The sequence below is a fragment of the Pieris brassicae genome, chromosome 6 (assembly GCF_905147105.1).
Source record: "Pieris brassicae chromosome 6, ilPieBrab1.1, whole genome shotgun sequence".
Taxonomy (NCBI): Eukaryota; Metazoa; Arthropoda; class Insecta; order Lepidoptera; family Pieridae; genus Pieris; species Pieris brassicae.
Genome location: NC_059670.1, coordinates 9,430,809 through 9,444,632, shown reverse-complemented (window position 1 = coordinate 9,444,632; position 13,824 = coordinate 9,430,809). Strand labels below are relative to the sequence as shown.

At 34.7% G+C, this 13,824-nt stretch overlaps 1 protein-coding gene across 2 annotated transcripts in view; it reads right to left on the bottom strand.

The window, feature by feature from the left end:
* LOC123710669 (ATP-binding cassette sub-family C member Sur-like) overlaps positions 1-13,824 on the bottom strand; it is a 16,754-nt gene extending 2,930 nt beyond the window's left edge. Inside the window, exons 1-24 of one of the 2 annotated variants that reach the window (XM_045662723.1) lie at positions 13,545-13,824; positions 10,580-10,716; positions 9,999-10,374; positions 9,175-9,402; positions 8,607-8,936; positions 8,206-8,406; positions 7,540-7,840; positions 7,076-7,257; positions 6,705-6,981; positions 6,335-6,440; positions 5,882-6,033; positions 5,555-5,799; positions 5,102-5,317; positions 4,733-4,878; positions 4,316-4,432; positions 4,113-4,183; positions 3,439-3,548; positions 2,559-2,714; positions 2,096-2,317; positions 1,808-1,965; positions 1,540-1,735; positions 1,233-1,452; positions 998-1,122; positions 580-871 (exon numbers count right to left, since the gene is read on the bottom strand). In XM_045662723.1, coding sequence (XP_045518679.1) covers positions 580-871; positions 998-1,122; positions 1,233-1,452; positions 1,540-1,735; positions 1,808-1,965; positions 2,096-2,317; positions 2,559-2,714; positions 3,439-3,548; positions 4,113-4,183; positions 4,316-4,432; positions 4,733-4,878; positions 5,102-5,317; positions 5,555-5,799; positions 5,882-6,033; positions 6,335-6,440; positions 6,705-6,981; positions 7,076-7,257; positions 7,540-7,840; positions 8,206-8,406; positions 8,607-8,936; positions 9,175-9,402; positions 9,999-10,374; positions 10,580-10,716 — 4,564 coding nt within the window. In that variant the 5' untranslated portion in view covers positions 13,545-13,824. Of the gene's footprint in view, positions 1-579; positions 872-997; positions 1,123-1,232; positions 1,453-1,539; positions 1,736-1,807; positions 1,966-2,095; positions 2,318-2,558; positions 2,715-3,438; positions 3,549-4,112; positions 4,184-4,315; positions 4,433-4,732; positions 4,879-5,101; positions 5,318-5,554; positions 5,800-5,881; positions 6,034-6,334; positions 6,441-6,704; positions 6,982-7,075; positions 7,258-7,539; positions 7,841-8,205; positions 8,407-8,606; positions 8,937-9,174; positions 9,403-9,998; positions 10,375-10,579; positions 10,717-13,544 lie in introns of those variants that run through there. The other variant, XM_045662724.1, reaches the window with a different exon arrangement.

The following is a 13,824-nucleotide window of genomic DNA, read 5'->3' as shown; positions in this document are numbered from 1 at the left end:
GTCGCGTTTCGGCTCGCTTATATATCCCTGGGAATAATTCTAAACAATATTCGAGAACTTTCTAGGCGGGCTTGCTACTGAGTAGCGATTGCACAATTCTAGAACGTTCGCACTCTTTGTCTCTTTCGCACGTTGCTCCGTCCTTGTCGTACGGCGTTCTAGAGTGCTCGTCTAGTTTCGAGAAAGTTCTGATCTTCTCTCTCTCTCTCTCTCGTATCATTTCGTCCTTGTCTCACACCTAGAAAGTTCGGTCTAGAATATTCCTTCATCAAAGGGGGTATAACTAGGCCTGAAAACGCCTGAAAACGGGTCTCCTGAAAACTGCACCACTCGACTACACATGTTCTGAAACTGACTGAAAAAATGTTTCAGCTTCCTGAAAACTAGGGTAACATTATGGAAATTACAATTAACTAATATGTGATTGAGCCTCTCCTGAAACGGTCAGAAATCATATTTCAGCCTGCTGAAAAGTTCTCTAACTAGTGGAAAAATCTAGAAACATTGTAGTCGACCCGTCTTCGTAACAATATGTAACGAGTGGTAATTAATAAATAAAAGTGTTTTTTATCAACTCACCTAGCCCGGCAGATTGGGCCGTAACAAAATCATACAGTCCAACAGCTTTTAAACACTGCCATATTTCTTCATCTGTGTGGACGGCAAGTGGGTCTAGATTTTCCCTCAGTGTCCCTGAGAACATTATATTTTCCTGTGGTAATACCACGATACGATGACGCAAAGGTTTCAATGGGACCCGAGTGATATCTTGGCCGTCAATAAGTATTCGACCGCTTTGTATTTCCGTAGCACCAGCGCATGTTAGCAACAGAGTTGATTTACCGCTGCCACTACGACCGCACACGGCGACCTGAAAAAGTATGTAGGCATAAAATCTTATTACTTACTAACTTTAAATATTGTTGTATTGTCGTTTTATTTATAATTTGTTTAGCGACATGTTAAATGATCAATGTTCCTAATCAATGACAAATACCTTCTGTCCAGGCTCAACAATGAAATTAACATCCTTGAGAATAATTGGAGCATCCGGTTGATGCTGTACATTGACATCTTGGAACTCAATTCTCCCACTTCGTTGCCATCCAACGGGTATAGGATCTGTTTGCAACACAATATTACTATTTTTTTTTAGTAAATATTGAAAACATAGGTACTTAGTGACTTAAAACGTTAACATTAACAAAGAATATAATCTTTGATGTACTAACAGTCGTCTCTGTAATCTTCTTTAGGCACATTAGTATCGGAGAGGATTCTTTCTAGGGATGCTAGTTGCAGGTGAAGATCTGCGCGGCACTTAGCAAGATGAGCAAGGTACACAGGCAATAATAGAGCATAGGTGCCAGCTAAACCGGCTACTGACCCCGAGCTTTCACTATACAATGCAACTGATAATGCTGTGAACACTGTACACACTCCAACAAGATCCTAAAAAAATAAATTTCTATAAACAATAATGTCTTATATTGATGAATTATATTAAAGTGAGGACTATAGTACAGTATAAATACTTACCAACCCAAGTCCAAGCCAACGGTTAGAGGCATTTATTAGTAGCAGAGCATTATGATTATCGTCTACTCTCTTTTGAAATACGTCGCGGAGACGAGCTTGTAACTGCCCTGCTCTTACTGTGACCGCACCCGCGCTTGTCTGCGCTGTCAGCGACACCACACTAGCCGCGCTACTTGCTTCAATACGCTGAAGTTCGCTACACAATCAAAAGCAAGTAAATAAATATATAGTTTTAAATTCAACCACTACCATATATCATATTACTTACCTCGCATTTTTTAAATAAATTGATTGTAACGCGAAATAGAAGAAAGCAGCCGGTAGTAAAACAATCAACGTCCACGGAGATAGAATAATATTAACAAGAAAAGCTGCTCCACATAAGAGAGTTAATTGCACCCATCGGCTTATTGCCGTTGGTAATTTCTGAAAATAAAATATTTGTTTTATATAATTCACTTCTTAAGCATAACCTTTGGTTTACCTAAACCTAGCAATTCATACTCAACGATTGTTAAAAATATTAAAAAAAATCATTAAAACATAACTAGCTAACCTTATCAATAATAGTTATATCAGCAGAAAAACGATGAACATAAGCGCCTTGTGGTGTGGCGTGGTGATGATACAAAGGTGTATGGAGAGTGGTTGCTAGCAGTTTCTCGTGTACGAGTCTTCTCGCTGCCGCGCCCGCACAAGCGCACGCTGCTTGAGCTAGACCGCCCGCAGTCGCACCACACGCGCACCAACCAGCGTATGTTCGTACCATCTCCCACATCTACGTAAAATTGAATGTTAGACTATTATATCACTTAATTTATGAAATTTTAAAGAAATATTGGGATTTGGAATTCACGTTTAGAACTGTTCTTTCTGTTCTCACATCAGTATGGGCGGATTTTCTTAAGGTAGTAATATTGAGTGAAGTTTATCAACTTATTATTGATAATGATGATTGTTGATCTTCTAAATAAGTAAAGGACTTCTGTTTTCATTTCATGCTATAATCACATATTAACCTGTTGACGGGTGAGGTTCTGTCGTGTGTTCTGGTCAGCGAGATGGGACAGCCAGCAGTCAGCGGCGACCACTAGACCCTGCGCCGCCGCTGCTGTTAGGCAAAACATGACTCCCCACCACCCACAGCTCTTTAAGTATTCCTTCCATACCGACCACTGTAATGAAATCCACTGATTATAGCTTCCGTGAAGCTTAATGAATATATAAATTTATCGGATTTCAATCCTAAATTTCCCGAGACAACAAAGTTTTGATAGCATAGCAACTTCGGTTGTCACTCAATTGACAGTAAAATATCTGTACGGGTTCTGGGTCAGTGTAATATATTTTACATATTTGTTCATATATGTATATGTAAGTATAATAAAAGATAAATACTAATAAATTACGAGGGAAACATTAATTTAATGACAATGCTTAAGATGGTGGCTTGGATTCTCGCGATTCTCAAATTCATCTAAGTAACTAGATGAACTAGAACCGCGGCGCTTATAAAACAAATCAATCCTTTATTCCAGGATCTCAAGCAGGCATTGAGAGTAAGCTCCTTGGATCGAGCACATTCAACGCCAATAAAATACATATATAAATTACAATATAACTTTTGGTGTGTATTTTACAGTTCTGAATAACGCCAGTTATAATTTACATAAAACTTTGATGCGTAGAATATCAAATGGAATCATAACGTCTTGTGACTAGGGATGTCTACCTATTTAAATTTAATGACGTGGAATAAGTGATACTTGTATCTTATGTTCCATAATAAACATATTTTATTTTTATCAGTTACATCCATTTAATGTTTATGAAAAACATGCGTTCATAACATTCATGCGTTCTTGATAATTAAAAAAATATTTGCACAGTCTGGCTCACCTCGTTTCGAAGTGGGTCATCTCGAGCTACCGGAGTGTCGCATATGCCCACATTTTCTGCACCATTTGAGGTCAACGATGTAAATGTAGATTCCAATGTCACATCTTGATCTAAATTAATTAAATTATCAGGCTATATAATACTTCATTATCAGTTTTTTGGATAACCACAAATTTACTTTTCATACTCCATTGAATAGGCTATCTCGTTCTTACACCTCAATTACTAACATTATTGAAAATGTTGATATATTTTACCAACAATTAAGCTCTTAATGAGGTTTAAGTTTAGTTTTAGTTTATTTTTGCTGTTTGCTTGTGTTTAATTTTTTCCTTGAAACTTTAGAGTTCTTATATATACGTAATTGTTGTGTATAATGTGTAGCCTAGATACATGTTGCTTTAGGACTTAATAAATAAATTAAACAAGATGACATAGTCCTCCAATGGAGTAGACATGATTATTCGTCTATTTCTTCTATATATAATGTATATACGTTGTTTTTTAAAAGCTTTGGAGCTTCAAAAGCGAAACGAAAATTACTTTACCTAAAAAAAAACAATATAAATTAGTACCTTAATCTGAGTTTTTAATTTGGATACATAGAATTAATGAAAAAAAAACGAAATGTGAATTAGTGCTACAAACGTATTAAATTACTTAAAAATTATTGCCTTTAGATCCGACTTCCACGTTGGCGTCCGAATCAGAGCTGATGAAGCGACGCAATGTTCTTGGAGTCCATCTAACGAAAAATAAGTAAAAAGTAAATATAACTGCACATAATTTTTAATCTCGAATTTAAAAGATACTATGAAAACTGATTGCTTATAAGTTGCGTATTGACGCCATAAATTGATTTAGAGTCCATATTTACCGTGTCAGGGTGTTGGTAGCCCGTGGACGCAATAATCTGCGCAAGAGACTTGCATCTCTTTGCAGCGTATCACTAGAAGCGTCAGCACTTACGGTGCGACGAACTTCACGTCGTAACCTGGATTTTTAAACATTATCACTTATACAAATACTTATTATTCCTCAGAAATCTACACACTACAAAAATTTAAATTATATCATTGTAATCCTCATATTATATGTTTATTTATTAAGGTAAAAATAATCTATTTTTTTGTTAGTACATTGTATCAACATTTCAATTTCATTCTTCACAAAGCATTGTTATTATCTAGTCGGCTTGAATTAATACGGAACCATCACGTATTACATATTAATCGGATACATTTAACGTCTTAAAAGCTAGATCTAGATGTACTGGTAGAACCATTTAGTTTACTTATGATCCTGAACAGTGGCTGGAGGCGATGAGAATTGCCTAGATAACGCAGAACGGCTGCGTCTTGATGTCTTTCTCCAAGTCCCCGCGCCACACGTCCATACCTCAGCTAAGAGATGCGCTCCAGTGGCTTCAGATACTCCTATCTGAAAATAAAAAATGTAGATAAGATAATTGGTTAAATAGTTATTATATTGTTACTTAAAATAATTAAAAGTTGCAGACTCAAAACTGCTTGCTTCTAAAGGCTGTCTTGTTAGATATGTTGGTTTTTATTTTGGTATAATAGTTAAAAATAATATATTTTCGACTTGACTTGAAGGTAAATAAAAAAGGCATCTTAATTAATTGTTTTATTTAAACACTTACAATGTTGTCTTCTGAGATGCTTCTCTGGTTTTTAATTTTAGATAGTTCATGAAGGAGATGAGAGCGCTCTTGGGCTGTGCCACCAGGAGGACCAGCCCCGCATCTTGCTGCAGACGCGCGAGCCTCCCCAGCTAATGACCACCATTCGCCAAGCGTACCCTCACACAGTCCTGGACGACCTACTCCACTCACTCGGCCCCCGTCCATCACTATCACCTTATCGAGACAAGGTATCATTTATTGATAATCAATGCTTAAAACTAATAAGAAAAATTAAAATATGAATTCTGATAAAGAAGAGAAAAGTGTTCACGACTGTTCACGATACCATTTGTTTATCCAAAATTGCCAATTGACCCACCTATGCAATTTTTTTAAACTTATATTTTAAAAAATACAATATTTATATTTGTGATACTTTGGTCTACATCTACTTTCAATAAAAGGTATTACCGAATCTGCATAATGAAGCAGTTCCAATCTACTCGTAGCAAGAAGTATAGTGCGGCCCGATCTTGCAGCTGGCAACAATGCACGGGCTACTACTTGTCTCGCTAAAGGTACGTCCAAAGCACTTAATGGTTCATCAAAGGCAAGCAGACGAGCCCCGGAGTATAAAGCTCGAGCAATGCATACACGCACGCGTTGCCCACCAGATAGAGGAATGCCGTAACTACCTAATATCGTTTTATCACCATCTGAGGAGGATAAAAACTAATGTATAGATGCTCCATTGTGAGGTTAGAGAATTCAAATAAACAGCAATTGATTTTATCTTACCCGGAAGGAGTTGCAAGTCTGGACGAAGACCAACAGCTCGCACAACGCGTAAATACCTTGTGGCACACCAGGCACTCCCCATAAGAATGTTGTCTCGAATTGACCAATCCAGAAGCCATGGTGGTTGACCAGAATACCATGTGGAGATGTGCCTAAAAATTAATGTATATTGCATATATAATAAGAATAAGTAAATGATATTCTAATTTATCGGAAATCAAAAATAATTTAAATGTTCCGAAAAACATTAAACAAAAATATGTCCGTCCCATGCCTAAGGTATAAACTTTAATTTATTGCATACTTTATTCCTCAATTTTTATACATACATTGAGAATTAATATGTACAGGATATGGTAAAACTACTTTACACGTCTATTAAATAAAACATTTAGTCAACAGGTTTCATGATAAATAATTCACAAAGAAATCAGTTAGTAAACAGTATCTTACCCGTTAGTATCCACGTGTCCATGTTCTAGTTGCATTTCACCAAGAACTGCAGAGAGCAGCGATGATTTCCCAGAATTAGATGATCCGATCACCATTATTAGTTTACCTGTAATTTGATTAAGCCGAAATTATACCTTCCGTGAATTTTTCAAATGTGTGCCAAGTTTTGACAGAAACTGATTTTCCTAGCCCTAAACGAAACCAATAAATTGGAAACATTTATAACTTTACTATTTATTTATTTGTGATGCATCCTGCTGACCTTCATTTAAGAAACTTACTTACTAAGAAACTTCATAAATATCAATAAGTAAAATTACATGATGCTTATAGCTAATTTAATGATCCAAACCTATAATTAATTCAATACCTGAAGGTAGGTCCAAATCTTCAATTTCTAAACAAGTATTCTCCTTCGTTCCCCAAGAAAACGCTGCACTTCTAAATCTCATCAGATAATCAGAATGATCGCAATCAGCATTATTTTCCATGTTTTCAAATTGAGATTCATTTATTTGCGATTGAGGATTATTTTGAGTGAACTGTTCATCGTTGAACTCGTAATTTTTACTTATATCTTCATTACTATCATTGCAATTCTGCGATTCCGGTAAATCCAGAAAATCTTGGATTCTCTGGGTGCTGACCTGAAATTTTAGGTTGCTTTTATTTACTGGTAGTGTCTCGTTAAAGGAAGTAACAGTAGTGGGTTTAAATGTTTATATATGAGAAGCTACTTACCATTGCTTGAATGATCATCAGCACTGTGACAGGTAAAATCAGCAACGGAATCGTTAATTGGTTGAACAAGACAAGCCCAGCAAATACATTTACTGTTGTCAATTCACTGCTTTTATTAAGCCAATATTGTGCAACAAATGTAATTACAGTAATGAATACTGAAGAAAATTGGGTTGTGAATGCTGAAAATACAAGTGAAGCTTTATATGTAAATAAGTGCAGTTAATTAAGTTTATTTGTGTGTAATTTAAAGAATATTGTTTCTATATAACGGCTTAGATACGTTACAATGTAATTTTCTATTATATCTTTGTTTAGTTTTGTAGTGGCTTCGAAAGACATGGAGTAGGCCTTTGACAAAGTTAGTCAAACCGACAAGTTTTTGATGTCACTGACTCAACCGAGTCCTTAATTTAAGTTGTTGTAATGAACAAAAGCTTTTTTTATATTACACGGTAACTTACTTAAAAATCCCCAGTATATAGAATCCTTATTAAGATGTTTTAGTTCAACTTCCCTCAGCTGCAAAATCTTTTCGTTAAACAAATCCTCCCAGACAAACAACTTAATGACATTGATTCCCTTCAATATCTCTGCCATTTTCGACACTCTGTGGTCGGTGCACTTTGAAATAATTCGGGAATTGTCTGAAATTCTTTTGCCAATGTAGAATTGTAGCGGCGTTATGAGTAGAACGCTGGTGGCTGCTCCAATTATCGCACTGATTCCCAACTTAATGTACAACAGGTATAATATAACTGTTACCTTAAAAATAAATGTTATAGGTAAGGACCGTATTTATTACTAATTATAAACTGTTGAGGGAATTAATTTAAAAAATAAGTTAGGAACTATGAAAGCTACGATCCCAATTGACAGGTTGCTCTTCCTTAAGTTACCCAGTTCATTCGATCACGCACTTAGGTTCAATGCATTAGATTGGAAGCCCTGAAGTCGTCCCAGAAAACAAGAACTAAATGTTTAGATTTATACACCAAAACGCTTATCACTTAAAATAAAAAGTTATCAATGAAGTGTCAACGTACTGCGTGACTGCGAAACAATATGGGTTGGCTAAAGCGAAATGCTCTTGTAGGTCTAAAAGTAAGAGGCGATTTAGGAAAATATACCTTTAGAGGTATAGCCCAGGAGTAATGACAAATCCAAACACAAGACATAATGTTGTAAGTGTCCTGAGAGACCAAATTCATGAGCATTCCCGTCTGAGAAGCTTCTTCTTTTGGCATATGTAAAAGTGGAGATTGTTCGTCTTCCTTGTCTTCGTGAGTAGACCAAGATGCCAGACGTGTACACTTGTCAAACACCATATTCTATAAAATATTTAGAAATATGTATTTTACAATATAATTGTATCTATGTGAAAGAAATGTAATGTTTTATTGCTTCCAAAAATTATGTTTTTAAATAAAGAAAAGTGACTGTTTATTATTTTACAATAATAATTTTAATGTTTTATTTTCTACGTGATTGTGTAGTTCTATGTGGAATATAATATATTAAAGTAATTCACCTGTAAGGAAGTTTTCAACCTACTCCCCTCCACAGTAACCAAATGTGTAGAGTTTTGCGACAAAAGAGCTTGTACTACGAGTGCTAATGTCACAATCATCAACATTGCATAGCCATTGTTCAAGAATTCGTCAACAGTTACATCCGTACTTTCGTAACTCGTCATTAAAGGCTTCTCTATAAACTGTATTATGATCCCCAGGCCCAGAGGTGGTATCACACCAATAACGTCACCAAACATTTTCAAAACTCCTGCAATATAGAAATTTGGCCAGACACTCGCGGCGTGGCATTTCCATAGACTCGGTCTGTCTTGTTTGTGTTTCGATGCCTGCAATACGAATTATATCTTTAATATTATATATAATTTAGTAAAATTTTCAGTATGAGTTTTCCTATGTTCGTGTATGACGCACGATACAATTTCAACAGTTTTAACAAGTATCTGATATCAAGAGACGATTTTAAAATTATTTATTAACGTTTTTGTAAAATGTTTGTGCTGATAACCAAAACTACTTTAAGATCCGGTTAATATACAAATCTACTTTTATAACGGAACAACTTACCTTCTGGTCGTAATATGTGTCTTTAAACTTTTGAAAACACGTTTTAGATTTTTCTCTCTCGGGAAGAAATCCGAGATCGTCACCTTCGAGAGGTTCCTCACATCCTTTGTATAAAATTGAATTGAGCCAGAAAAACGTGATTTTCCCATAAAAATGTGTTTCATTGTGTTTGTAAACAATTTTATATGGATCGGTAGATTTCTGAATTGAATAATTTCGTTTTACTACCTACAAGTGAAAACACCTTTAGTACATAAAACATTTGAGTAAGAACAATGTGTGTTTTAGGATAATAGATTCATCATCGTGTATGTTACGTTATAAATACTAAATAGGTATAAGTATAATGTGTGCAATTAAATTTTTTTTACCTTCTTGTTTGTATAGAGCGGAAATAGCTAGTAAATTCAAATACAATAAAAGCGTGTGGACAATCATAATGGCGCGACGCCAGACTTGAAGCGTGTCTCCACGTCCGTCGTCTGGCGTCTCCCTCTGAGTAATATTGAGGTTAACATCCTAAACCGATGTCCTATGAAGCATATAATACGAGACTAGTATGGATTGAAGAACTTTCTATGGAAAACCCTATTATCAACTAAGAGGCATTCCAATTAAAACACTGTTTTACATTCGAATTAACTAGGTATATATATATAGTTAATAAGTCTTTAAAAATTGTCGCTTTCATACAACTAATTAGCTTGTTATTAGGTCACCACCCATTGTACAGGAAAAGCTACTTAACTTAATCATAGCAGTAAATAGAGCATTATAATATAAACATAATAAAAAGTGTAATAATATTTACTTTCGCTTCTTACCTCGTCATAAAAGCATAAACAGTCAACAAAAGTCATAATCATCGTGAGAAATAGACTGAAAGATTGAAAGTACACTTCGATGTGTGTCACAAAGTTGTCCTTTTTCATCTTTTCGAAAAGTACCGCCGCCGAACAAACAGTTGCGAGAAACCAGTAGATGCCTAGATAGAGTGTTGGGGCGGCAGATCGGCGTTTCCATAATGAAACGTGGAGGGCTGCTGCTGCCAGCCACGAGAGCGGTGCCATTAGAGATGCCACCAGGTGTACTGTAGCAGCTGGCCGGAGGGAAGCGGAGGCCGCTGAGCAGCACCACACCACTGCGAGGACCAAACTTGTGATGCCTCGGGTATTTTGTAATCGCCAACGTTTTCTTATACTGAACATATATTTTATGTGAGTAAAATCAGATTGTTATTTATTAAATACCTACTACTCCAACTGAGTAGTTCAGAGTTATTATGCGATCTTTCAATCATGAAGCGAATAAATAAATCGTTCTATGTTGATGAAACGGAAAATCATATGTTTAGTGAAGCTAACACGTCCTAATATAATAAAATAATCGAAGTTTGAATAGTTACCATTGAGGTCGTCGGTTGACGCAGCAGCAGACGAGTGCGGCAGATATTGCAGAACAGTAGAGATTTAGAGAATGCAGCGCAGCGGACAGCGCATATGCCTGGCACATGCCGTCGCCACGACCGCATACCGCCTCCATCTTTGGATTTATTACTTTTATTACACATTTATTTTAACTTATTATTATTATATTTTCTTTTAGCGGAGTAGTATTAATATATTATTTTTGATCTAAATAGAAATTATATTAGATTTAAAAAATATAATGTAATAAATATCGCGGAGTCGCTTTAAATAAACACAAATGATAATCTTCAATTCTGACCCACTGTTAAATCGTGTTATTCTTCAATATAATTAATTTAATTTGAATTAATATATAATATTAAAATATTTTATACTATAGTTAGTACTAACTATAGATGAGTAAAGTAAAAATTACGAAGTAAGAATGAGATTTTCAAAGGACACAATTTGTAATACCACACAATTATTAGGAGAAAACGAAAAACAAATGCAATCAAATCGATCGTTCAAATCGATCAAATTCGTGAGTTACCACATGTTTTAAACGTTAACAAATCATCACAAACGATTGCCTATAAATATTACTAGGAGAAAACATGTGTTTCAAGATTACACTTTGAAAACCGTTCGTACCTTGAACAGAAACGAGAATGCATGTTGCGAGTGCGAGATGCATATCAAGCTGTGACGTATGTAGGTGATCTCTACAACATCCTGTACATATTGAGAATGCATAACAGGCCGACATTTAGTTTCGCTGTAAACCTACTGATAGTGGTTTTACTAGTGGTCCAAGGCTCTTCACGAACTCATTGTCATTATTACATGTATATATATTTATTTATATAAAATGGGAGCTGCTATTTAAATTCTCAAAATACATGTACAAGGAGAAGATTTACATAACGCATCTAACTACGGCCAGAATTTATAAATTGTCAAACTAGTTTAAATTTATTTTAATACAAAATTGCAATAATAAATGAGTACTAAAATTTACAGTGGAGAAATAAACATACAAGTGACAAAACTTAAAATTAAATATAAGCTATATAATATAGCTTTGTTTGAGTATCCTCAAAAATGCCACATTCGGGTCTCTGTTTAATATTTTCCTTATAGACGAGTTAGCGTCGGTGCGTAACTTGACCAGATATGGCGTGAAAATTCACGCATTGTTTTGTAAAAATTAACCAAATTGTCTCATGTGTATGGCTGAATTATATGTTTACATGAGACACATACTGTTTAATACAATCACTATATCAATAAGGAAAGGTACCATAACAATGGGTATTGACGAAAAACTTAGTCTTATAGCCGAAAACCATAAACTAATAGATGCAGTGAAAGCCTTTCAAACGCGCGTGCAAAACATAAAAAGAGAAGCAAGAAAGAAGAATGTTAACAAATGAAATAAATGGGATCATTGGGAGATTAGTAACCTAAGGAGTCTTGGCAAGAAAATTGGAAACACAAAAGACTAATACCGATTAAAACATAATAAAAACTACCCTTCAAATTTATATGCAACGGTAGACTATTCTAAAGATGTAAGTTTGAAAAGAAAGCATCTAAAGCAGAAAGAACAGGAACAAATAAGTGGATAAATCCCCTCCATAAAGTATAAGCTAGCAAAGGAGAAGGGATCGATGGACTAAAAGAAAGTGCTCACAATTCAAATCACCATCTGAAAATAAACAGCAACACTGCTATGGCTTCTTAGAAAATAAATAAAACCTTTTAGCATATCAGAGCAAATTGTAGAATCCAGTGACTAAAAAAGAAAACAAAACAAAGCATACCAGAAAACAGAGAAAATACTATATCAACAATTATCACGTTACGAAAATACTCGCCAATCCGGCAGGTCCCTGTGGGGAAAGCGACTACCACCCTCCATTTTATAACGAAGAATAGGTCAATAATAAAAATAAAAAACTCGCTCCACGTCAAAGCAATTAAAACTATGCACTTTAAAATCCAAATAAAGACAATTCGATCTGAAGAATGCATTGATAAAAAATAAGAGATGGAAAAATATAGAGGTGGCTTTTAAAACCACCTCCATACAAAAAAAGGAATTCATTTAATTAATAAATGTTGTAACTGACATTTTTGTATAGATTCATGAATAAAGCTCTAATTATTATTATTATTACATTTGTAAATGCCAAGCGAAAATGACAAAATTTGAATTGTACACTATAAAAGTCAAATTACATGACGCAATACCATATTTATAAATAATAATATTAATTCATAATAAGGAAAAGGCCAAAACTATAACCTTGCTGAAATTAATACGTTCGTAAATTGTGCGATTTATTTTTTTAGATTACACTTTATTAATTACGATGCACGACATATCACAATTTTAATAAATCTATTTAGCGATACTGAATTCTAACGTAATTCTGCGTCTGCTTTACTTATAAAGCTAATATGTGCCTAGAAATTAGATTAAATTAAGGTATCGAGAATCGAACCCTATCCAGGCCGGAAGGCTTTTTACCGCACAATAGTATAAAAACATAGACTAGACATAAGTACTGTTTATAAACCACTATAGAGAGTGCAACTAATGCGAAACCGGGACGAGTTTTTAGTTAATTAAGTTTGTTGTATACCATATACGAAGCACTTCATTCACACTTTCATACAACAATGAGATCTTTCAATGGGTGAAACTGTGTGACCTAGCCAATTCATAAAGACAATAAAAAATTCGTGCTATTTATAAAATTTATTAAACGTCAACAAAAAAAAGCAATTGTTTTTATTAAAGTGACATTGCTATCGAATAGAAAATGCCTGCTTTCTCTGTACTACTCACACACGTCTTTTACTAAAACAAATACAATTTAACCAGCTGTTTTATTAAAAAGATAAATAAAAAATAAACAAAACATTTTAAAATAAAAACGTTTAGAAACTCACCGTAATTAATTCAAAAATATTTTTCGAAGCAATCCGTTTGTAATTCACTGTGCGTTATTGTGTTTGAATATAATCGTCCATTGTATTTGCATTGTTATATTTTAAATTGTATAATTAAACGACGCGGCGTGGAATCGTCGACTCGTACCACAAACTCACGGCGAACTAAACGTGAAAATGTCGACTGCTACTTACAACTAGTTTCAACCACAATCTTTATTATTGGAGTAAGATTTTATTTTATTTAAATAACCGTTTGTTGACGGTTACTCCCGCGGCC